This window comes from Camelus bactrianus, chromosome 4 (genome assembly GCF_048773025.1).
Source record: "Camelus bactrianus isolate YW-2024 breed Bactrian camel chromosome 4, ASM4877302v1, whole genome shotgun sequence".
NCBI lineage: Eukaryota > Metazoa > Chordata > Mammalia > Artiodactyla > Camelidae > Camelus > Camelus bactrianus.
This window is the reverse complement of record NC_133542.1, coordinates 65163670-65189209: the sequence shown is the minus strand read 5'-3', so window position 1 is coordinate 65189209 and position 25540 is coordinate 65163670. Positions and strand designations below refer to the sequence as shown.

At 40.8% G+C, this 25540-nt stretch overlaps 1 protein-coding gene across 1 annotated transcript in view; it reads left to right on the top strand.

Annotated features, from left to right (window-relative positions):
• Nucleotides 1-9685: 9685 nt before the first annotated feature.
• Nucleotides 9686-25540, top strand: part of MEGF9 (multiple EGF like domains 9) — a 74961-nt gene continuing 59106 nt past the window's right edge. Inside the window, exon 1 of the mRNA XM_074362117.1 lies at nt 9686-10442. Within this exon, the coding sequence (XP_074218218.1) occupies nt 9851-10442 (592 nt within the window). The 5' untranslated portion in view covers nt 9686-9850. The remainder of the gene's footprint in view (nt 10443-25540) is intronic.

The window sequence follows — 25540 nt, the reverse complement described above, 5'->3', positions numbered from 1 at the left end:
AACCACCAAGCACAGGGTCAGGCAGATCCATGGGCTTCAGTGATGTTTGTTGAATGAGTGGTGCCATTGATTTCCCAGTCTAGGAATCATTCTTGTTTTCTTTCTTTCCCTCACCCCCACCCAATCCAATAGCAAGTCTTCACATCCCGCATCTAACATCAATCCTGAATCTGCCTCCGGGCCAGTCTAGGTCACCACCTTCTCACACCTGGACCACTTCGCCTTATCCCTGGCTTCTGTGCTCTTGCCCTTGACGCCCCATGGTCTACTTCCATCCCCTCCTTAAAACTCTCCCTGGACTTTGAATTGCTTGTAGAAAAGCCAGTCTACTTACACAGCTACCGAGCTCTGCATTTCCAGCTCCTACCTTATCTCAGACCACACTCTCCCCCATGTGATGTGCTTTCCCACCTCCTGGTCCTGCATGTGCTGTTGCTCCTGGTTTTTGCAGCTCCTTCTTTTGATTCCAAGTGGAATGTTACATCCTCCGAGAAGCTCATCTTGACCACCTTAAGGAAAGTTTCTCTGTGTCACAACATTCTTTTTTTTAAATCTCCTTTGTAACATTTCTCATAATCTATAAATACTTTGCTTGTTTACTTGTTAATTGATTATCTCATCTGATACATTGTAAGCATCAGGAATTCAGGGCACCCCCACTTTTTTGGTCTTATTCACTAGGGTATCTCTTGATCAGTGTTTGATACATTTCTGCTGAATGAATAAATGAAATGACTGAATGAATAATTGAATCCTCATAGCAGCACAATGAATAGGCCAGGCATTAGATGCTCACTTGACTGAGGCTTGAAGAGGTTGATTGATTCTTGCCCTAGTCCCGGAGGCTGGGAGTAGTGCAGCCAGGCCACTAGACCATTTCGTTCTGACAGGAGATGGACTCTGGGCTGAGAACCGGGGTTGGCTGATTCATCATCTAATTCCCCAACATGGGATGGCAAGGATCCCAAAGTTCCTATCTCTCAAGAGGTGTCTGTATGTGGTGAAGGATTATAGCCAATCCCAAGTTCCAGGCTGTACTTGAGGCATCACGCACACTGTATAAACACCCAGCGATCACAGGAGAAGTGCAGTGATCACTTGGGGAAGCACGGCAGACCCGCAGTCCCGTGAGCCTGCCTGATCTCCCAGGATCCTCTTCAGAGCTGTTCTAATTCAGGCCTGATGGAATGGGAAAGGTACTGTTTCCAGTTCCTTTTGTGTCATGTGGCCTAACTTGGAAGATGTTGCCATTCTCCAGGTCTCAGCTACCTCCTGAGAGGGGACCTTGATTCTTGCCATCACTTCAAATACTGCCTTGGCTATTGATGGAGAGCTGGCAGCAGGGAACCATTTCGGTGACTCCAGGAGGAAAGTTCTTGGTGAGGGAGCCTGGTGACATTAAAAAAAAAACCAAAACCCTGAACCAGAAGTCAGAAGGGCAGTGCTGTGTGTGGGAGTCCCTGGGGTTCCCAGCCAGCAGACTCTTGTCCCTCGCTCACCCTCAGCTGCCTCCTCTGTAGGAATGATGTGGGTCTGCTGGTGGCCTGAGTGTTGCAGGGAGTTGAGCAGACCCCGGCTCTGTCACTAATGGGCAGCGTGGGATCTGGTCAAGGTCCTTTCTTTCTCTGGGTCTTGGTTTATCATCAGTACAAGGACAGGTTTTGAGGGGCTGATCCCTAAGTCCTCTTCCAGCTCTGACATTTGCTCTTTCCGTGGCTTTTTCAGGGAAACATTTGCTCCTCTGGGACTGGGTTTCCTTATTTTCCAGCCCTCAGAAATCAGCATGAAATCGACACGGCTGCCTCAAAATAGTTCAACAAAGAGCATCTTAGTCCCAAAGGCCTGGGTTTCTCAGGGGCACCAGAGGAGTCAGATGCCCACTCCAGCCACTCTCTCAACCCTAGATACTAGATACACATTCCAATAACAGGCACCTTCTCCAGGGAAGGAGGTTCTTCAAGAGAGCTGAGGTCATGTGAGCAAGCTGGGGAGGAGGACTCCTCCGAGAGTCTAGAGGTTCTGAGCACTGACCCTCAAGGTCATTGTATTCCCCTGGCCTTGACCCAATACGTGAAAAGACAAGGTTTAGGAAAATCAGATATATTCCAGTGTCTTTTGAGTGTTTTCTGTGAGGCAGGCTTTGGCTCAACACTTTATATAGATTATTTTGTTTGACCTTGACCTGTGAGATCGATATTTTGACCCTCATTCTACAGAGGAGGAAGTTGAAGCACAGAGCCAAAGTGACTTGTCCAAAGTTACGCAGCTCGAAAGACCTGGACTGAAGCCGGCACTCTTTACTGGTACACGAATGTCTCTCCTAATAACAATAGCAATAAAAATAATCAGAGTTGAGGAAGTTTAGTAAGCTGTTGTTGAAATCACTCTGGACTCGAGGACTAAATAAATGGCTATAAATCCTAGTTCTTCCATTTGTTAGTTTGGTGACAAGTCATTTGACTTCTTTAAGCAACAGTTTACTGATCTATAAAGTGGGGATAAGCAGTCACTCCTATTTCACCAGGACAAGATTATTTTATTTTGTTGAGAAGGTAATTAGGTCTATTTATTTATTTATTTTTAGGGGAGGTACTGAGGATTGAACCCAGGACCTCGTGTATGCTAAGCATGTGCTCTACCATTTGAGCTACACCCTCCCCTCTACAGGACAAGATTTAAAGAGATAATATGCGTGAAATGTTTAGCGTGGATGCCTGGCATATAATAAGTGCTCAGTAAATGTTAGTCACCATTATTGTTATTCCTATTACTACTATTACTGCTACCGCCTTCTCTCCAGAGTGGTTGCAAAACTCAAATGAGACAATGGGAAAGCTTTGTGTGCTCTGCACCTGTCAGTAATCCCCTGTATTATAATTACAGCAACCTAAGGGAGAGAGTTATTTGTGAAGCTCTGACCCCATTCCTCCCTCAAATGGTTCAAATTCTTTGCTCTGCAGCCAGTGCTGATGACGAGCGAGGGTTTGACTTGGTGCCCACTGTGAATGACGTCCTTCAGCGGATCTCCAAGAACTGCAGCAAATGCTTTTCTGAGCTTATTTTAGCCTCAGAAGGACGTTGAAGCAGGATTTCAACATTTGGTTTCATTGGAGAAGGCACTTGACAATTAATGTGAGTTTACAACTTAAAACTTTCTAGTCCTCATCATCTTAAGAAGAGACACCATGGAGGCAGAGCCAGGATGTGGCTGGCAGGCGTATCCCCAGATCCAAATGAGTTCTATTGTCCTTTAGTCCTGAGTATTTAAATAGTATGTGCTCATTGTAAAAAAAAAAAAATTGGAAAATGTGGAAAAGTATGAAGGAGAAAAAATTTTAATACCTATAATGCAATCATTCAGAGGCAAAGATTGTCAATATTTTATATATTTCCTTTTAGTTTTTTATGTTATATATAATTTTATATACATAAATTTGTATATTGTTTATACTATGGTCCCAATTATGTAAAGTAATATATTCATATATTGTATATGAACATATATATTCATATATTAATTTACGTAATTGAGATCATAGTATAAATAGTCATGTAACTTATATATATATATATTTGTTGACGTATAGTCAGCTTACACTGTTGTGCCAATCATGTAACTTTTAAAAAATAAACCTATTTTTATTGCAGTTTTAGGTCCACAGCAAAATTGAGAAGATATAGAGATTTCCCACATGTCTCCTGTCCCCACACATGCAAATCTCCCTTAATAATAACATCACCCATCAGAGGGTACATTTCTTACAATTAATGAACGTACACTGACACGTCATACTCACCTAGTCTGTAGGTTACATTATGGTTCACTCTTGGTGTTGTACATGCTATGAGTTTGGATAAATGTGTAATGACATGTATCCGTCACTATAACATCATTCAGAATATTTTTGTTTGCCCTAAAAATCCTCTGTGCTCCACCTATTCATGCCTCCTCCCCCCACCACACCCTGGCAACCACTGATCTTTTAACTGTCTCCATAGTTTTGCCTTTTTTAGAATGTCAGATAGCTGGAGTCGTAAAGTCTGTAGACATTTTAGATTGGCTTCTTATACTCTGTAATATGCATTTGTTTCCTCCATGTCTTCATGACTTGGTAGCTCATTTCTTTTTAGTGCTGAATAATATTTCATTGTCTGGATGTACCACAGTTTATTTATCCATTCACCTACTGAAGGACATCTTGGCTGCTTCCAAGTTTGGCAGTTATGAATAAAGCCACTGTAAACATCCTCATGCAGGTTTTGGTGTGGACGTAAGTGTTCAGCTCCTTTGGCTAAATGCCAAAGGACACAATTGCTATTCTAGGAGGTATGTAACCTATTTTTTCCCACTATTTGATATTGCAAGAATTTCCTTCGTGAATATCATTTTTAATAGATGTATTGTGTTCCAATACAGTGAGGTCATAGAGCACAAAGTGTTCAACTTATCCCCTATTATTATCTATTTACATTTTTCTAATTTCATTTTTATCCATAATACTCTGATGAACACTTTTGCATATAAATCTTTATTTACATCTGATTATTTATTTCTATAAAATTTAAAGTGGAAGTAATGAGTCAAACAGTACAAAGACTTTTAAGGCTTCCTGAAAAGGTTGTTATCACTGTACATTCTCATCAACACTGTGAGGCACTCCCTCACCAGCAACAAGTATTACCAGTTTTTAAAAGTTCTTGCCAAATCAATAGGTTAAAAAAAATGGTAACTCATTGTCTCAGTTTGCAAATCTTCGATTACTTAAGTTGAATACACAGTATGTCATGTGTCTTAGCCATTTGTATTTCCCATTCTGTGAGTTGTTAGTGTCCTTTGCTGAGCAGACTTTGCTAACAGTGGCCCCAATAATCCCAAAGTTGTCCGCGGGTGATGCCAAACCTTGTATCTAGCCACATGTGATAGGAGCCTGGGCTCCAGCAGGATTAGAAATAGCTCATGTCAGCAATGCTGTTTCAATGAAACCAGAAAGGGGAAAGTTTCTGTGTTTTATTGGAATCTGGGAGATGAAGTTATTTTGCTGATTATGTTATTAGGCCTTCTTTTCTTTTCTTACTACCAAAGCTTCTCTTTTCTTAAATGCTGCTCTGGCAGGAAGGTTAAATTTGGATGTGGACGTGTTCTTCCTTTCAGTATGTGTTCATCAACTTCCTACTATGTGCAAGGCACAGCAGCCACATTCATGGACTGTGGAATCTAGAGGACTTTCGAGGTGGGTAGGTGTTGGGCAAGTCCCTTAACCTCTCAGAGGCTCAGTTTCCTCTTCTTTCAAGCACAGGTAATCTCCCTGCCTTTGGGGAGTAAATGGGTTACAAATGCAAAACTCCTTGAGCAGTGTGAGCCACATTGTAAGGCTTCATTTAACTCAACATACTATTCTTTTTTTCTTCTTTTTTTTTAATTGAAGTATATAGTCAGTTACAATGTGTCAATTTCTAGTATACAGCATAATGTCTCAGTCATGCATGTATATACATACATTTTCATATTCTTTTTCATTAAAGGTTATTATAAGATATTGAATATAGTTCCCTGTGCTATACAGATGAAATTTGTTTTTTTAAACCTATTTTTTTGTATAGTGGTTAACATTTGCAAATCTCAAACACCCAGATTTATCCCTTCTTACCCCATTTCCCCCAGTAACCAAAGATTGTTTACTATGTCTGTGAGTCCATTTCTGTTTTGTAGATGAGTTTATTAGTGCCCTCATTTTTCTTTTTTTCTTTTTGGATTCCACATATGAGTGATATCTTTTTCTTTCTGGCTTACTTCACTTAGAATGACGATCTCCAGGTCTATCCATGTTGTTGCAAATGACATTATTTTATTCTTTTTTATGGCTGAGTAGTATTCCATTGTATAAAGATACCACAACTTCTTTATTCAGTCATCTGTTGATGGACATTTAGTCAACATACAATTCTTGAGCCATTTCTGTGTATTTGACACCAAAGAGGAATCAGATGGGGCCTTTATAGGGCCCCATTTCCTGTAGGAGAAAGTTCTGGCTGCTCATCATTCCACAAGGCTCTCTCTGTCCCCTGCTGTTCTGCGCCTCCCTTCTCCCCATTAAGTCCTGTGGCCCCAGTGTCGTGGGTGGGTCCACAGCTCTCTTTAGAGCCCTGGGCTTTAGCTGCGGTACTGGAACCATGGGGAAAGTGCCCAAAAACATTCTGTTACACACAGAGTCACAGCTGCAATTTTTATTTTCTCTTTTCTTAACATTATACTATAAACATTTTCCCTTTATAGCAGAGTTGTTAAGAGTGCCAGCTAGAGCCAGCCAGCCTCAGTTGGATTTCTGACTCCATCACTTACTAAGTGACCTTGGGCAAGTTGCTTAACCTCTCTGTGGCCTAGTTTCCTTACCTGTAAAATAGGGCTAATAACAGTTCTTCTTTCCTGGGGTTGTTCTTAGGATTAAACAAAATAATTCATGTGTAGCTCTAAGTATAATGTCTAGCACATAGTAGGAGCTCAATAGTCTATTATTAATATTTGCTATCGTGGCTTCAGAGTCATCCTTACAATGACTTTGTATGATTAAATTAAAGAGAAATCATAGCACCTTTCTCTGATATTGTATATTTAGGGTGTTTTTGACTTTTAAACACAAAAATAAAATATTATTCCTAAGAAATTAAAAAAAAAGCCATCTTGCTGTTTAGAGATAAAGGCAGAACAATAAATTTAAGAATTAAATGTTGAGTGGATCAACATTCATACAATTAAAGTATCTTTCAAAAAAATTCAACATTTTCTATACATATTATAGGGTAAATAACTCATCTTAGAACCCATGGTGTGGGTGATCCCTGTCTGAGGCAAGGAGCTGGCCTGTATTACTTTGGCAGTCCTTCTAGTCTTTTCTCTGTGATTCTCCAGGCAAAGGAGATGCATTAAGCTTTTCTCCCCTAGTGACAGAGAATCTCTGATACAGCACAGCTTAGGGCCAACTCAGCACATTTTCAGCCATCACTTGAGCTATCTGGTAGGGTGACTGTAAGGCCATGTCACCTGATGGGGAAGCTATGGGACAGAGGTTTCTGGCTGTGGTCCTTCAGCCAACAAGGCTCAAAGTTAGTGCTGGTATAAATGAAATATGAGCCTCCACAGATCGAGCAACTTCTGTGTGCCAGGCTCTGGGAAAACGTTTTCTTCAGGCCTCAGCTCAACTAAGTGAGACAGAATTCACTGGTCCCATTTTATAGGTGAGGAAACTGAGGCTCAGAGAGGCTAAAGTTTTCTTGCAAAGTCACACAGCTGGCAGAGTCATGACGCAGATCTCTTTTGACTCTAAAGATACAAGCTCTTCCCATGGCACCCACAGGATCTCTTTTCAGTTTAATTCCATGTAACCAGCATGGATTAGCGCTCACACAAATTACCCCTGCTAGGCACTGAGAACAGAGAGTACAGCCTAATGGGAGAGACAGATGCAGAAATTGCAAGTTCTAGTTATTACTGCTGACGCATGCCTGTGAGAAGTAATAAAGCCATGTGGGCAGCTCAATTTATCCTGTTGTATATACTTCTGAAAGCCATTCTTAATCCTTTTAGGAAGAGGCAGGGGAGAGATAGATTGATAGGTCAGGGCTATAATCAATGAACAAACAAAGGGTAGTGGGAAAATGAGGAGGGAGAGATAAATTCCCATCCAGAGATCCAGAAAAGTTTTGGAGGATATGATATTTGGGTTGGGGTTTGAAGGGCTAGGAAGAATCAGCAAAAGAATATGGGGAAGAGGAATGACCTATCTCCCCACTCCCCCTTCCCCAAGAGAAGTAAAAATAATTTTTAATTTTTTAATCTAAAATTAAAAATTTTTTAATTGAAGTATGGTCGACTTACAATATTTTGTTAGTTTCTGGTATACAGCATAGTGATTCGGTTATATATATATTATATATTTTTAAATATTATATGTATATATATTTTCTTTTCATATTCTTTTTCATTATAGGCTACTACAAGATATTGAATATAGGTTCCTGTGCTATAAAAACAGAATCTTGATTTGTGCTTCCTAAATATTGATGTGAAATCAGAACCCACACACATCCCTCCCATTTCATGTCCCCCCTTACATATGTTAGATAGACCAACCAAGACACCCCCATAGGTACTCACAAATGCAAAACACACAGAAAATACACATACAATGCACAGCAGTACACACGCAGATACTTAAAACACACAAAAATAGATCCTAGCTCCCATACCCGTAGGCTCACACAAATACATGTAATACTCATACACAAACCTGTTTACACTTTCATTACACAAGCACATACCTATCCTCTTCCACTGACTACTCATGCAGGTAAATAAATGTATTTTCAATTAGCATATACACAAGTTCACACACAAATCTCATCACGCCGTCTGTTTGGAGGCCAGTGACTAACGGAAAGCCATGCACAAAGGCGAGCATCACGCAGGGGAGGCCAGGAAGGGGTTGGCGGTGGGGCTGGGATTAAGTCCTGTCAGATGACAAACTCTCCCTGCCTGGCTCCCCCCGGAAGCTGCTGAGCGAGGTTGCAGCGCCTGAGCGAGCTCTCAGTCCTGGGCGATAGTGCGAGGCTGCGAGCCGGAATTCCAGCTTTATACAGGGTTCAGGGTCACTCAGGGTCAAGCTCTGTTAGCAGACCCACCCCAATCCCTGCAATAGGCAGGCGGCTCTGGGGACATGCAGGGCTGCGGCGTGGGGCTTGTCTAACACAGTACACTGAACGTAGTCAGCATTCATGAGGGTTTACTGAGGGCCAGGCACTGGGTTAAGCCCTTTCAGTACATTACTTCTCACAACAGCTCTGAGAGGCGGATGGAGGTGGGGGGTTTGAGGGTGTTGGTTGTCTATCATCCCGATTTTAGAGGTGAGAAAACTGCCCTCAGGCCATGAAACCATTCAGCAGGAAACTTGGAGCGGAGGTTCAACCCCGTCCGATCCTACTCTCCCCGGGGAGTAGGATAGAAGTGCATGTGAGCTTGTCTTCCCCACGCAGGGATTTGCACCTTCAGCTCCTGACTGGTCTCTAGAACCCCTGTCCTTCCAGGCACAACGCCGGGCCCATAGCAGGTGCCTGGTGAGGGCGTGGGTCTTGGTTCCGTGAGGGCCTCAGTTTCCCTGTCTCTGAAATGGGAATGGCAGCGCAGACATCCCAAGGCCGAGGCCAGGCTCTCTCGGGCGGCAGGGGGAATGCTTAGCTTTAAATCCTTGCTACTGCCGCCCTCGCCCATCGTGGGGTGACTACTCCATCTCCATCCGAGCCCGGGCGCGGCGCTGACGCCCCATTGTTCAAGAGGGCGGGGAAGCTCCCGAGAGCAAACACCGCGCCCCGGGTCGCGCTAGCCGCCCTGTGGAGCAGACGACTTGGCCCGGCGTCTGCCGCGCGGGGCGAGTCCTTTGTCTGCTCCGTGGCGCTCGGTGCCCTAGGCCCGCGCCCCGCTCCTTGGGCAGACAAAGCCGGAGCTGCCGCGAGCCCGACCGGCTGGAGCGGCGCTCGCACCACCCTCCTCCCGCCTTAGCACCGCCCCCTCTCCTTGACGCCCTCTGATTGGGCCGCGGGGCTACAAAGAGGCCGGGAAGCGGGCGGGTCACGTGAGCTACTATGGCCTCCCATTGGTCGGGCGGGGCTGCCAATCGGGGAGGGCGGGTTGTCCGCGTACGGCCCGGTCGCTCCCTCCGCGCTGGGGCCCGCCCGCGGGGCCGGCCGCCTGTCAGAGGGAGGTGGCGATGGTGCGCCCGGTGGCGGTGGCGGATGCGGCGGCTTCCCTGGTCCAAATGCAGGGAGGAGAAGATGACTGACCGACCGACTGACTGAATGAATGAATGGCGGAGCCGAGCGCGCCATGAGGAGCCTGCCGAGCCTGGGCGGCCTCGCCCTGTTGTGCTGCGCCGCCGCCGCCGCCGCCGCTGCTTCAGCAACCTCGGCGGGGAATGTCACCGGTGGTGGCGGGGCCCGGGGGCAGGTGGACGCGTCGCCGGGCCCGGGGCTGGGGGCCGAGCCCAGTCACTCTTTTTCTAAGGCCACGGTTCCTACGGCCCAGGCCCCGAGGACCGGACCCCCACGGGGTACCGACCACCGACTCCTGGCTACATCCTCTTCAGCCCAGTCCCTGGAGACCACCCCTCCTCCGGCCGCGACCGGACCCGCTCCGACCACCTTTCAGGCGCCGCTCGGCCCCTCGCCGACCACCCCTCCTGCGGTGGAACCCACTCCGACCACCCTTCGGGCTACGACCAGACCTGCGCCGACCACCATCTCGACGACCCCTGGCCCGGCGCCGACCACCCCTGTAGCGACCACGGTGCGGGCGCCCACCATTCCCCCGATCCTGAGCTCGGTTTTCCCCGGCGGCAGCAGCAGCTTCCTGCCCACCCCACCTGCCACCGAGGCCCCCACTCCGCCTTCCCCAGGTGAGTCCCAGCGCTTTTCTCGCTGGCTGGACCCTCCCAGCGGCTGCGCATCCTTTCCCCAGCGCCTGGCCTCTAGCGTTGGGCTCTTGGCTGGAATGGATCATTTCTTGCCCTAGAGGTTCCCCAGATTTCGACTCCCAAGGGGAGGTCCAAGCTCCAACCAGCCTGCCTCCCCCCAGTCTGGAAAGTCTTTTGTCCCCCCTTGGGCTGTGCTTCCTCGGGAGGGGGGGCGGCTGCTGTGTGGAAGACATCGCAACCCCTTTCAAATAGGGTTTTTTGGCCTTTGTCAGACACCCTGAATGGGCCCAAACTTTTGGGTTCGGTTTGCTCACCCTGCCTCTCCGCCTGGATTATATGGGCGAGTTTGAGAGCCAGCGCAGTACCTCCTGCAACCTATCGGTCAAAAACTGAGTCTATGGGATTCCTCCTACAGTTTCAATTTCCTTGTTCATTCCTCCTTGTTTGTATAAATATCAGACATGCATGTGAGGTGGAAAAGATACTGAGAGGATTTTGTTTACAAACAGTAGTACAGACCACTTGAGGCCAGAAAAAATACATTGTAATCCATGTTTTCCCTGCAAATAAGTGGATTCACGAAGTCATTTGGGACAGGTGTGTATCTAGGTTGAGCAAATTTATAAATTAGGTTAAATCCCTTCCTTGCACCATTTTTTCCCTTCCTCAGTCACAAGGTCAATGTGTTTAGACAAGTACACAATTGAAGCAGGGATGCCCATTCCCCGCCCCCCCATAAGCTAGAATGTTCAATTTTGCTGATGCTGATAAAAGCCAATTTCTGTCTGAAGGCCCTGTAGGAAATAAAGCTCTTCTTTCTGCTGCTTGACCTCTTCAAGAAAAGTTAGAGACAATTTCTATTCTTTCCCCCTCGAGATCGAAAGTGGGCCTGGAACTAAACAAATAAAAACCTACCTTGTCAAGATGTTAGACAAGAGTTTCTGAATTCCTTTGCTTTGCGTTGGGGTTTGATTTGTCCAAACCATTTGTCTAGCTGTTTATGTTAATGGATCTCTGACCTAATTCTCAGGCTCAGTGACTTACTGTGGAGTCAGGTATGGACTTTGGACTATAATTGAATTTGTAGAGAGTTTTCCCACATGATTATGAGTCTTAATACAGTCAGGTCTTGGGTTGGAGCTTGGCATTGACATAAGTAGGAATGTAGAATATTCACCCATAAAAAGCCAAGTCTGTATCTCTTCCAGCTTCAAGGAGTGTACTAACTGGATTTTGACTGTAACCTTTTTTGGCCTCAGTATAGAGAGACTGACATATTGCTGAGAGGCAGGAAGCATCGTGGTTGAGAGTATGGACTCTGGACTCCATTCTAGATTTGAATCCTAGCTCTGCCCTTTATTAACTGTGTAGTCTTGGGCAGGTCACTAAACCTCTCTTCATCTGAGAAATAAAAATAATGATAGTACTTAGCTTGTAGGATTGCTGTGAAAATTAAATAAGTTAATATATTTATCATGCTTAGAACAATAGTTCCTAGCTTAGGGTAAGTAAGCTGTGTGTGTGTGTGTGTGTGTGTGTGTGTGTGTGTGTTAGCTGTCCTTATGACTAGGTTGTTTTTTTTTTGTTTTTTTTTTTTTGTGGGCTGGAAAGCATTTGAGAAACCTAGCAGGGCCTTGTGGTGACTTTTGTTTGTTTTAGTAAAATGTAATGGAAAAGGATGAATTAGTTTTTCCAAAGTTTGAAGCACACAGTAGCATTTAAGTAGCAAGATTGCATATTTTGTTTGTTTCTTTTTTTTTGCTGGGGGAGGTACTTGGAATTAAACCCAAGACCTCGTGCATAAGATTGCTTATTTTGAATAGTTAGTATATGATAAATAAGTCTGGGTGATTGCTGTTATTTTACTTTTATTATTTTTAAATCACAAAGGTAACATTTACTTGCAAAAAGTGTAAAGAACCAGGAGTCTACAAAGGAAAAAGTGAAAGTCACTCCTCCTTCCAGTCAGTCCCTGGAGGATACTACTGTTAAGAGCTTGATCTTTTCTCAGACATTTTTCTGGGCATATATGAACATAAACACAGGGTTTTTAAAAACTCTTAATGAAATAAACAAATACATGTGTATATATATTGTTTTGCGACTTGCTGTATTCACTTAACTATGTGTCATGGACTTTTTTTTTCCGTGTCAGTACCTAAGATCTACCTGGTTCTTTTTAGTGGTTGCATTTTTCATTGTAAGGATATACCATAATTTATCTAACCAATCCCTTGTTTATGGACACTTTTGGTCTTCCCTTTAAAAAGCACAGAGTAGAATGTATTCTTGTTAAGTCTATCATGTATAAATTATATTCTCTAATATTTTGGTTGGAGTTTTGTTGGCTCCAAATCAATTGTAAGTGAAGTAAAGCAGGACTGATTAATATTTGCCATCCGAACTGTTCAAGGCTTTTAGCAAGTTCCATGGACTATAACGTATTTCTGTCTGTGGTGGTCTTTGGGCAACAAAGTTTTAGAAGGATGTCCAATTTTGGTAACTCTTCAGTGTTTTAAAATTTTCTGTAGCTTGTACTTTTCTGTGAGTTCCCTGTAGATTCCCTGTGTCTAGTTCTCAGCAGCTAAACTGCCTTTGTGTGCCTACCGAGGGGCAATTTTAGCTTTATAGTGATATAATTAAGTATGGCCTTTCTATCTAAGCAGGGGTTCTAGTCTACTTTAAACAGTAAACACATCTCTTTGACAGAAGGAAAACTTCCAATTGAGTCTGAGAGACTTAGGTAGGCTGGCATAGTTAGATTCTTTTGACATTTGGGAAGTTGGGTACAGGGTGTTTTCATCTTCCTATAAGGACTGAATACTATTGATAATATAATATGCTTTTGGATGGGTCTTCTAGCTGCTCTTTGAATGAATAAACTTTTCATGGAGGTCTAGCTGAGAGCTCTTGCCTGCCCCTCAATTAGGGCCTTATTTTGTTTACAGGGACACTGATCTGCAAACTGAAACTAATTGCCCAGTAAGCAGGCATTTTCCTCCCACAGACCTGGCAAAACATTTGACTGACTGGTAGGCTGAATAGGGTATTTTAAGAAGGATGAAGAGAGAGGCTGTGATATTAGAGGATAATAGTTATTAACAAATAGTAAGAGACTGAAGTGATGGCAAATGTCTGTTTTTTTAAATTATGGCCCTTCAGGGCTAGATAGAACTTTAGAAGCCACTACCTCTTAACGTGTCTTTTTATTGTAAGAAACACTTCCATGGACCTGGCTGAAATATTTCTCCTTGTAGTTAACACCAGCTGGTTCTGGTTCTGCCCTCTGGGGCCGTGCAGAACAAGTCTGCTCTCTCTGTGCCATGACAGTTCTTCAGGGACTTGGGACAGTACCGTGATCATGTTACCTCTGAGTCTGGACTCAATAACAGCTCCCTCAACTGTTCTTTATATGAAATGGTTTCAAATTCCCTTACTATCCTTGTCGCCCCTCTTCGGGACTTTTTCAGTTTCTCTGTGGCTCTCCCGGAGTGTGGGGCACAGAGCTGAACACAACACTCCAGATGTGCTCCAGCTAGCTCGCAGGAGAGAGGGCAGTCGCCGTGTGCCTTCTGGATGCTGTACCACTGTTGCTGTAGTTGGTTCCTAATCACAGTAGCCTTTTTGGCAGCCATGTTATGTTGTTGACTCACTGAGTCCATTAAGATAGCTAAGTCTTTTTTTTTTTTTTTTTTTAAACACGTACTGGATGAGTCTTTCTTCATTCTTGTCTTGGAAACTCTTATTTTCTAAAGCATAAACTGAGGCATTTGCCAAGTGTGTAAGATTTATTGTGTTAGAGTCAAGCCATCGTTTCAGATCCCGAGTCTGTCAGTGTACCCCACCCAGTCTATTCACATTTACCTACAGGGTGTTTCTATAGACAGAGTCTAAGGACAAGTTATGGCAGGCTGGTCTTACCTCATACGGGAGGATACATTTATGGATGATAAAACAGTCTGGAAGGAAAGGAATAATAATTTAGATTAGTTCCGAAGGGTCTCTTCCAGCTCTAAAGTTCTGTGATGATTTGATAAGCATGATTCAGGGCACATGAATGCCCCCAAAGAGCCTTCATTATTTATTTGTGATCTAAGTTAAGAGAATAGGCTTTTTTAAAGCAAGACCTAGAATTTAGAGTTTGAAAACTCTGACTACTATGGCATGTAAGTAAAATATTATGAGTGGATTTTATTTGAAAGGAATATTCTGGGAAAGCAGAGCCCTACCTGTACTGGGAAATGTTTTCTTCATCTTAAAATTCTGTACGATTAGGTTCAGGGTGTTATTTGCTTATGGTTACTTAAGAAGATAGATACCATTCAGTTTAAGGAAATAGAAATTGTTCAGGCTTCAAAGATTATATATGTCCATAATCTTTTATCCAAAAACCTGTGGGGCTGGGTGTGTTTCAGAGTTTAGAACTTTTCAGATTTTAGAAAGTTAATAAATGCACCCCAGTGAAGTCTGGGGCAGCATCTTATAATCAAATACATGAAGATATTTGCAGCAAAATGCCTGTATATTCACACTGAGTGGGTTTTCGAAGGGCTATAAATAGCCTTGTATTTGTTCAGGTCAGGTTTTGCTGACAAATGAGTAACAGAAAAAAAATTGGTTTTTGGATATTCTGGTATTTAGCATCAGGTCTGAGGGACTGTGGACCAGTGCAATAATAATTACAAGCACATAAAGTGCTTACTATGCTTAGGTACTGTTCTAAGTGCCTTACTTATGTCACCTTACTTAATCCTCACAGCAGGTAGGTACAATCGGGTTAGGTACTATTATTATGTGCATTTTACAGATAAGGAAACTGATGCTCAGAGAAGCCCAGCCATGGTGGAGCCTAGATTCAAACCCAGTCTTTCTGGTTCCAGAATCCATATTATTGGCATTTAAAGAAATAGTGACATAGAATATAAGAGAAGGAAACCATTTAGCTAAAAATATTGGTCCCTGGATACTAGTCTGAAAAGTTTTCTGCTCTTCTTTGGCATTTATTCTCTTGTGTGTTATTTATTCACCTCCTTGAATTTTCTATTTTACAGTGTTTTACAATGAGGATTTTAAGTTATAGCTCTAATTCTTCCTTTGACTAGGTTCTAATATGGTCTGTGATAGGAAAGTTTGTCTATAGTCTTTTTAGGGCTAGGCCCAGGAACTTCTCACATTCACCGTATCTTACTCCTGGCCTAAGTGCTCAGCTTTCTGCAGAAATTCCTTAGTCTGATTAATTTCTGGAACAGCATAGTTAAACTCCAGAACATTAGTTTTAAATCTTCTGAATTATGTCCCCAGGAAGCCTTCTGGCTAGTTGAACATTTATACATTGAAATAATCTGATTAGGTCTTTTTATCTTGATTTTTTTTAAAAGACCCATAAAATTAAAGTGAGCATTACTTTTCATCTCAGCATTTCTAAACATGTATTTATTAACTTCCAGATGTCTTGGCACCCTTATAAAAAGAATGGAAAAAAAGTATCATGGTGCTGTTTTACTGATGGGTAAATTATGGGTAAAGAGATTACTGCTCTAGAGCATTTCATAGATCAGAAGAGAATAGAAATATAAGATCTTGTTTGGCTGAAAGAGTGTTAGTTGATATTTTTAGTTAAAAGTAGCTTTAATTCATGCTTTTGCCTTGAGCTTTATTTTTGTTAGTTTTCTTTAGGTGTAATATAAACATCTTTAATACTAATGTTGAGATTATGTTACGGGTACCTCTTCTGTGGTCACTTAGTCTTTTCTTCAAGTGTGCATTTTGGTTTATCTGCTTTTCCCTAGAAACAACTACCCTAACTGCACTGGTAACTTTGAAGGGAGATTTTTAAAAACTGTCGTGAAGAAGATAAAGATTATGTCTGGATGCGTGTGTGTCTGGATCCCAGTAAAAGTTTACTCAAAATAATTATCTTTTAAAATGTATCTAAGTACATGTGATAAATATGTGTCAGAATAATCCCTCCAGTAATGCCACTGTTCCAAAGACAGCTATTATTGTCAGAAGAAATCTTTCCTTAGCACTAAATCTTTCTTCTGTTCTCCTTGCTCATTTTTCTCTCCCCACTTTTAACTCCTCTGCATGTCCCTCTCACTCTTGTCTCTTATTCTTAGCCCCATCCATTCTTTCAGGTTCTTTAAGGAACCAAATTATCCTCTCTACTTAACAATTTCCTACTTTGTCCTCCTTCAGTGCCTCCTCAAAGCCCAATTCTTCCAAGAAGCCTTTCCAGGGGAACAAAAGGTCCTTGAAGATGTCCTGGTAACAGGGTGCACAGCGATGAACACTTTGCACTCAGAACAAAACCTGTCTTTCTCTGTGACTTTGACTTTTTTCCTATGGATTTGTTTTTAAAGTCTACTTAAATGTTTAAGCCCACTTGATAAGAAAAGTCATAATTTATACAATATTTATGACATTGTATTAATTATTTCTTTTTGATAAAAATGAGAGAAAAGATTTTCTTATTGTTCTGGGTCTTTTTTATTGCCCAGATTTTTTCCTCCTGCTTCTGAGGAACTACAGGAAAAAAACTGTCATAACAGAAGTTATCTGCCTTCAAAAAAAATCCAGTATTTTGAATAAGCTCCAAATTTCTTTTACTATTTATGAAAATACGGGCTGTTTTGGTTGGGTAGGTGGATTTGACCTAAATAGCAATATAAAAAGTTTAATTTGATTGAGACACAAACGTTTGATCTTTTGAATGACAGAATTTCCCCTGTAGAAATCTAATTAAAGTTAATAGTGAACAGAGTGCTTCTAATAATCAACAAGTGTGCAGCGCTTCTCGGTTTTCAGATGCTCTTAGAATCTCTGAGAGTTTAGCATCCATATTTTGTTGATTTCTGGGTATTATATAAAGCCTCAGATTCTGTCCTTTGTTGGTCCTTCTGTTGGTGAATGTAGACTAAACCTTTATAGGTTTATGGTGGGTTTCACGTTTGATATTTTATATTTCAAGCTGTTGTCTTTTAAGTTTATTTTGTTAAATGCCAAGCTTTGACTGGTTTAGCGGCCCATATTTATAGGATGGAAAAATAGTATTTGGAAAAGAGGATTGCTTTCTTTATATTTTCTTTCCTAGACACCATATGGTGCTGAATGTTTTTGGGGCATAAAGAGCCTAGTAGTAATTGAAAGTAAGTGGTAATTGAAAGTAGCAAGGTGAACTACAGAACTTGATTGGAAGGGCTCATGTAAATTTCATTCTTCAGCTTGAAATATTATTTACTTATTTCTTAGTGTAGAAATCTGTTTGGAGTTATCTTAACATACTAGTTCTGTTGTAGTGCCTCAAATCGGAATGAATAGCAAAGGGCTTGGTACTCTCTCACCTCTCATTACCAATCTAATATTTAACATTCTGCAGGAAAGGTAATTAATGTTAACTGAGCACATATTATGTATTATATACCTAGTTAATTACCAGGATTTTTTTTTTACTTACATCATGTTATTTAATTCTTAAGACAATGTGATAGTTAAATATTATCTTTATATTATCATAAGTATTATCCTTGGTTTATGGATGGCAGATACTGAGATTCAGAAAAGTAAAGTAGCTTGCTCAAACCTATCAAGCTTATGAAGTCCATGAGGGCAGGGACTTCTGTTGGTTTTGTTCACATCTGTATCCCCAGTGTCTAGCCCAAAATAGATTCTCAATAAAAATTTAATGATTGAATGAATGAAGAAGGAGGAGTGGTTTATAGCTGCACTAATGTGCAGTGTATTCTTGAGGAAAATAATGTAATCTCATGGCTTTTACCTTAGTTTAGAAACCAACTTTTCCTCTTTTCCCTGTTACTTGTAGGGATAGTATGAGAACCTATTTAGGGCAAGTGGAGTTCTTTAGGATCTAGCAAATTACACTAATTATCCATTTTTTTTTTGTTACGTAACTTTGTTTTTTGTTACATAACTTTGTTTTTTGTGTTCTTCTTAAAGGAAGAACATCAATAGACAAACGTACATCTGATGACTTTTGTAGAAAGAGTAGCTAAAGTTGGAAAAGCTGAGCACGTATGTAAAGTCTTTCTCGTTCTTTTACTAGTCCTATAATCTTGGGCAAGTAATTTCATCCATAAAATCAGAGTTAGGCTAGATCTGTTGTTTTTAAACTATATTATTTGGGGGTGCAGGTTTCCTCAGATGTGTTTGGGAGCCAGTATAGGGACTGAGGAGGCCAAGTGGGCCTACTTCTGGGCCCTCCATCCCCAGCCCTCACCTCTGACCCCCATATCGCCACTCACACTTTAATCAGCTCCACTCTCATCTGGTTTATATACTGGGTTTGTTCTCTCAGTAAAGATGATTGAAATAGGAATTTTTCTACTCTAAAATTCTATAATAAAGAAGTTGTGGTAATCTCTGAACTATTGTGCAGGTGTTAAAATGCTTAGGTTATGTTTAGTAGTAGTATACATAAGTGGAAAGAAATACACCAAAATGTTAAGTGGCTAAAGCTAAGTAATGAGATTATGGGGCATTTTAGTTTCCTTCTTTGTGTTTTTCAGGATTTTCCAAGAATTTTTTCAATGAATGTATCCAATTTTAACTTTACAGTCATAAAAATTAATAAATAAAAGGAAAAAAAGAATAAAAAGTTATAATGAACTTGGTGAGCCTTCACTTACGTGAGGTCAAGGCAGGTGATATTACCCAGGGCTACTTAACCATAACTTGAGCAGTTGACTCACCAATTTTGATCGGCATCAAAGATATTTGCTTAGTCCCAGTGAGTTGTAGTTCTGAAGAAAGGAGATAGCTGAAGACAATACTCAAGAAAGGAAACTGTTATGACACCTGACAAATCTTAAACATAGAGTAGGGATGACACATCTAAGATTTGGTCCCTTTCGAGAAGGTTTAACTGAGATCTTAGCAGAGCCTGGAAACAGAGATGATTCTTCACCCATTTCATTCTGACTAGGAATTTAAAGCGGGAACATAAAGATTAATTAAAGTAGGTTATTGAAATAGATCTTGTTTAAATGGTGCAAAATTTGAATTTATGACATTGTTGACAGCCTTTATCAATAGAAGATCTTTGGTTTTGTCTTCCTTTAAAGATACAGACTCCCAAAAGTTTGGTTTCAGTTTGTCCATATATTTTGCAATTAGCTGAGATGGGATTGCTTTTATATTGGTAATACAACAGCTGTTCTATATGATACCCTTGCCAGGGAGATAGCTAAGCTCTGAGGGAAGGGGAAATTTATTCAGTTGGAAAAAGGAATGTATTCTGCCTAGCCACAGGGAAAATGATAAGGAATAAGAATGTTTTAACCTGGCTGGAGAATGTTAAATAACTTTTATTTAGTAAATTTTCGACTCTTTAGATAACTGATTTTGGAAGCTTTTGTTTCAGTCTCGCATGCATCCTAGGAACTGGCCTATTACCAGGGATCTTATTAGATTTTTATTATTTATTTTAAAAAATCTAGTGTTTTACTTGACGTATGTGAGCAAAGAGAAGAGGTTAGGAGTAACATTGTTAATTGTAAGGAGAACATCATATTCTCTAGTTCCTTTTAATTTTGGAAATGGTCTTTAAAGATGAAATTAAAAAAATATTCTAGGAAAAGTCTCCTCTGAAAGAAATTGCATGAACTGAGTAGCTTTTAGGTTCTCTTCAGTCCTATCTATCATTTATAGGGATGTGATGGCAGTTTGGGTTAATGGTAATAATGAGGGAAAAGATGGAATACTTGAGATTCCAGCATATTTATCCAGCTTTATTTCTGTATTGAGGCTTGATTAGAGGAAGGCATTGGGCTTTTTCTGCTGTAGATTTCTCATTCGACTTCGTATTCCTTATAATCCTACAGTGTGTTTTGATTTATCTGTTCTATATGAACTGCTTTAACAATATAGCTCGACCATCCCTTGATGTTGTGTGGGTTAATGAATAGTTACAAAGTATACTGAAAACACAAAGCAAACTAGCTGTTGGGTATTATTATACTGAATTGTTGGTGCATTGCCTGCAAACCTATCCTGTTCAACTGGTTTTAGTTTTTAAGTTAGTTTGTTGCTTCAACTTGTCCACAGAGGCAGTGCTGAATGGTCTAGCTAGTCAGTGGAATAGCAGTCAGAAGAAATAAATTCCAGTCTTTCCTTGCATTCATATTGTGAGTTCCTGAGCACATCTTTTTCAATGGCTGTGACTTAGTTTTTCTAACTATAACATGAAGCCTGTTACATGCGCAAACACAGTGCAAGTCACATAATCTCTCTGGGCTTCTATACCCTTGCCTGTAACATGAGTATGATAGTACCAACTTAAGGGTTCTTGAGTATTGACCTAGAATTCAAACCCAGCTCTGTCTGACTTAAAAGTCTGTGCTCTTTTTTCCTTTTGACTAAACTGTGATGCATTGCCAAAGCAGATGGGAGTAGCCGAAAATGAAAGCATTCAGTGGTTACATAGCACATTTTGGGTTCCATTTTTGTCACCTCCCCCAGCCTCCCCTAGCAAGCCCATACATTGTCCTTCTCAGCACTTGTTCTGAATTACACAGTGACTCAGGTTTGATTTCAGTAGCTGCTGTGAAAATCAAAATTAGATCAACGAGTGTTTCTCAGAGATGAATATAGGTGCGGAGTGGAGGTGGGGAGAGGAGATAATGGTAGAAATTGGGTGAGAGTAAGCAAGTTGACTAAATGTAAATGTAAAACAGAACCAAACAGTAACTATGAGATTGTCTGCTCAGCGCCAGAAGAATTGGGGCTAACAGACAATGTAATGCTTATTAGCATTTTGGCAAGAAATACCACACACTGCAAAATGATAGTATTGATTGTTCTCGACTTGACAATAAAACCTTTCATCTTTAACTTAATATGGACTCTAGGTCAAGATGCTGATGCAAAACAATAAGCTGTAAGAAGTAGCAGGTGATATTTGATTATATAAAAATCATAGAAGAATCTCAGGCTTGCAAATGCGATTCATGCTTCTGCCAGTCACCCAAGGATGCATTCCCCTACCCCATTTTATAAACTTCCATCCTCACTGAAAGGCTAGTTGTGTCTCAGATCAGACAAGGAGAAGTTATTATTTCAAGAGTAGAAGCAGCTCCATCTGATCCAGTTGCAAATGTGCTGGCTGATGATATACACGATGTTGGAAGGTTTGATGTTTGATTTGGAGAGAATCAAATAGCTTGTTCATATGGCATCAGGACTCAGCAGTAACCATGTATATTAATATATCCTGCAGGTGCACAGGGGTCAGGTTGAACTATAACTGTAGCTGTGAAGAATACATTTACCGCGCAGCAAAACCTAGTTGTATCACTCTCCTAGTTAACACCTTAATATAATGTTTATACGTCAGTATTGTTCTCCTGTGTATTCACCGTGTGATCCCAGCCTGTAATGCTCGTTTCTTAATATGACTTAAAGCTTCTCCCTAGTCTGCCTCTGTCCTTATTGCCGACTACCCCTCTCCTTGTGATTTAAACTCTAACAGAATCAAATGGCTTATATTTCCCTCAAAATACCGTGATTATCATCATCATTATTATTAATTAAACAATCATCATTGGAGGTCTTACTCTGCGTCACATACCAAGAGCTTTAAATGAATTATAATGACCTTGTTTAATTCTCAAAAGAACCTATAATAAATATGTTTTAGTATCCCCACTTTATTAAGCAGGCATCGAGGCTTTAACAGTTTAAATACATTGGGCAAGGTTTCACAGCTGGTAACATGTAGAACCTTGATTTAAATTTGGGTCTGTCTAGTCTCAGAGTCTCCTCTCTTAATCAGTAAGCTAACTGGCCTTGACTTACTTTGCTTCTGCTGTTCCCGCTGCCTGGAATGCCCTTCTCTTCAATTTCAATACAGACCTTAAAGCAGAAACCAGTGCTTGTTGATTTAATTGTAAATGGACTTTATTAAAAAGTTCACAGAATCTCCAGGGGAACCAAATTCAGGACATGGCACTAGAGATAATGCCCAGTCGTGCACAGAGAGGTCCACTGACTGTGCCACTGCCATTGCCACCGAGCATTAGATGCTCTAGTTTTGCACCATCGACACAGCTAACACTGGGTACTGGATGCAGTAGCAGGTGCTGTTGCCACTCGTCACACTGCAGCCACCTCCCCCTCTGCCACCAGAGAAAAGGCCTCATGCTCATTCCTTTGAATCATTAGTTTCTAATTCCCAGCCAGGTGAGGGTACCTCAATCACTTGTCCATGGCCCTGGATGTAGGGGAGGCAGGGGAAACCATGTCTGGCATTATGAACCTTTGTGGTAGGATAGTAATCCTTAAAGGATGGAGAATTTCTCCAATTAGGAAGGAATTAGTAGGAAATTGTACTATGATACTGGGCTGCCGAAAAGAATGACACATGTGTACCATATCCCTTTCTTTCACCTGCAAACTTATTTATCCTTGAGAAGCACCATCCTGTGCCATTTTACCTTATACGTTCCAATATTACTGTACATACTTTTTGACTACTAGCTTTTTAAGGATTCTTGTTTTAAGTATTATTTATGTAACTGACTCCTCCATACCTTACTCTCAGGTAGCTCATAGGCTATGTCTTATTGATGTTTGTACTCTCTGACACCTACCTAGGATAGTGTTGGGCATTCAGCACATAGTAAGTTCTCAATAAATAATTGAGCTGAATTGAGGCATAAATCCTCCCTGCCCACCACCACTAGAATGTAAGTTCCATAAGGGCAGGGTTTTTGTCTTTGTCTCTCTTTCTCTCTTTTTTAAACCATTATCTCCCCAGCACCTAGATTAATTCCTAGCATGTGTTGGGACCTCAGTAAGTATTTATGGAATAAATGAATACTCCTAGTCAGTTGTTTATTTCTAGAAATGACACTGTCAGAAAAACTTTTGGATGTGAATGGCAGATATCACTTTTGTGTGGAATCTAAAAAATACTACCAACTAGTGAATGTAACAAAAAAGAAGCAGATTCACAATTACAGAGAACAAACTAGTGGTTACCAGTGAGGAGAGGGAAAGGGAAGGGGCAATATGGGAGCAGGGGACTCAGGGTACAAACTATTAGGTGTAAAATAAGACACAAGGATATATTGTACAACACAGGGAATAGCGCCAATATTTTCTAATAACTATAAATGCAGTACAAATTGTGAATCGCTATATTGTACACCTGTAACTTATATAATATTTATAGTAACTATACTTCAATAGAAAATAAAAATAAAGCAAAAAAGAACTGTATCATAATTTCCAACTAGATCATACATGCTGTGAAGCCAGAGGCTGCCTTGTTCATCTCTGGTTACCTCTTCCTCCTATCCAGAAGAATAACCAGCAAAGGGCAACGTGGAACTCTTCCCCAGACCTACCGCCATGGTTACTAGCCACAAAAATGGCCTAAAGTACAATACCTGCCTGACATGAAATCTTTTTTGTTTCCTTTTGTATAACCAACTATATCCTGAGATTGTATCTATTCTGGGAAGAAAAAGCTGTTGGGGAAACTGTCTTGGATCCTGTTTTAAAAAGTATAATAACCCAGGGCAGCAGCGTTTCATTTTGAAGAAACGAGGAAATGAAGGCCTGTAATTGTGAAATGATTTATGCAAGGGTAGTGGGGTAGCAGAGATGTACTATGGACCAGAGTTCTGTATCTCCTAGAGGTTAGCTTTTAGGAGGGACACAAGCATAGTTATGTCAAGCTGAAAGAGAACTTCTAAGTTGTTCAAGCTAAGAGTTATTGTTATCAGTGATAACTATCTGCAGGAGCCAGATCTGAATCATTCCTCTACCCCTTACTGTGTGACCTTGGGCTGTGTGCCTCAGTTTCCTCGTCTGAAAAATGGGCATAATAACAGCACCTACCTCACAGGGTTATTATGAGGATCAAATGATTACATGTGTGAAATACTTAGACTGCCTGGCAGAGAACCCTTCTGAATGTTAGCTTTTCTTTCATTTTAGTATTTTGAATACCTGTTTACTTATTGGAATACTACTTAACAATCTTTAAAATTCTTCACTACTGCTAACCTTTTCAATTCTGAATGAGTAGTGTCACTCCATTTTACAAGAACCTGAGTCCCCTGCCACCTTCACTGTCTTTCAGGATTTGTAGTCATTGTTCTTCTTCTTTTTTTTTTTTTTTTTGGTCCATATTGTAGATCTGCTTGCTGCCCTCTCTGGTATTCCTCTTGATTCTTTTTGTAGTGGGAAGTGTGTACTTTATTTGAAAGACCAAAGCATATATCCACACATACTACTATGGGTGTTCATTTTAACTTCACTTTCATTTTTTTGTTAGCTTAATCGATCTGTATAGTGGATTGTTTCCCAGAAAGAAGACTTAGATATCTATTATGAGTCAGATGAGTAATTTTGTCATTAGCCAGAATGGCATTTAAGGGCAAATAGTATACACCCAACTAAGGGACTTATAAGCTGGTGAAAAAGATGAAATGTGTGATTGTCAGAAATAGAGACAATATCAAATAATGATACTGAGTTGCTGCAAAAGCTTTGTGACCTAGTACTTTTCTGTGCATTAATCATCGTTTAACTTGTGCATAAAATTTCTATTGAAAAATTTGAAATGAATTCCAGACATTTGTTGCCAAAAAAAAAAGTTACTGTTTCAGAGAATTCTTTTAACATGTGATCTTTCTTCTCAACAGCAGATGTTTTAACAGTTTATCAGAAAGTAAGCATTTTTCTTTGCTATATTTTTTGTTGATAATCTCATATAATATACTCGTTTAGAAATAACACACACTTGAAATCAGTGATTAACTAGTCTTCAGGGAATAAAGCCACAAGTGTCATTTCCTTATTGCTTTACCAATTTGCAATGATGTCTTCCTATTCTCCCTTCCTCCCTCCCTTCCTCCCTCCCTCCCTTCCTTCCTTCCTTCTTCTTTCCTTCCTTCCTTCCTTCTTCTTTCCTTCCTTCCTTTCTTTTTCTTTCTTTCTTTCTTTCTTTTCCTTTCTTTTCTTTTCTTTTATTTTTTCTTTTCTCTCTTTCTTTCTTCCCCCCCTCCCTGTCTCCCTTCCTTCCTCCCTTCTTTCTTCCTTTCTTCAGATGAGAT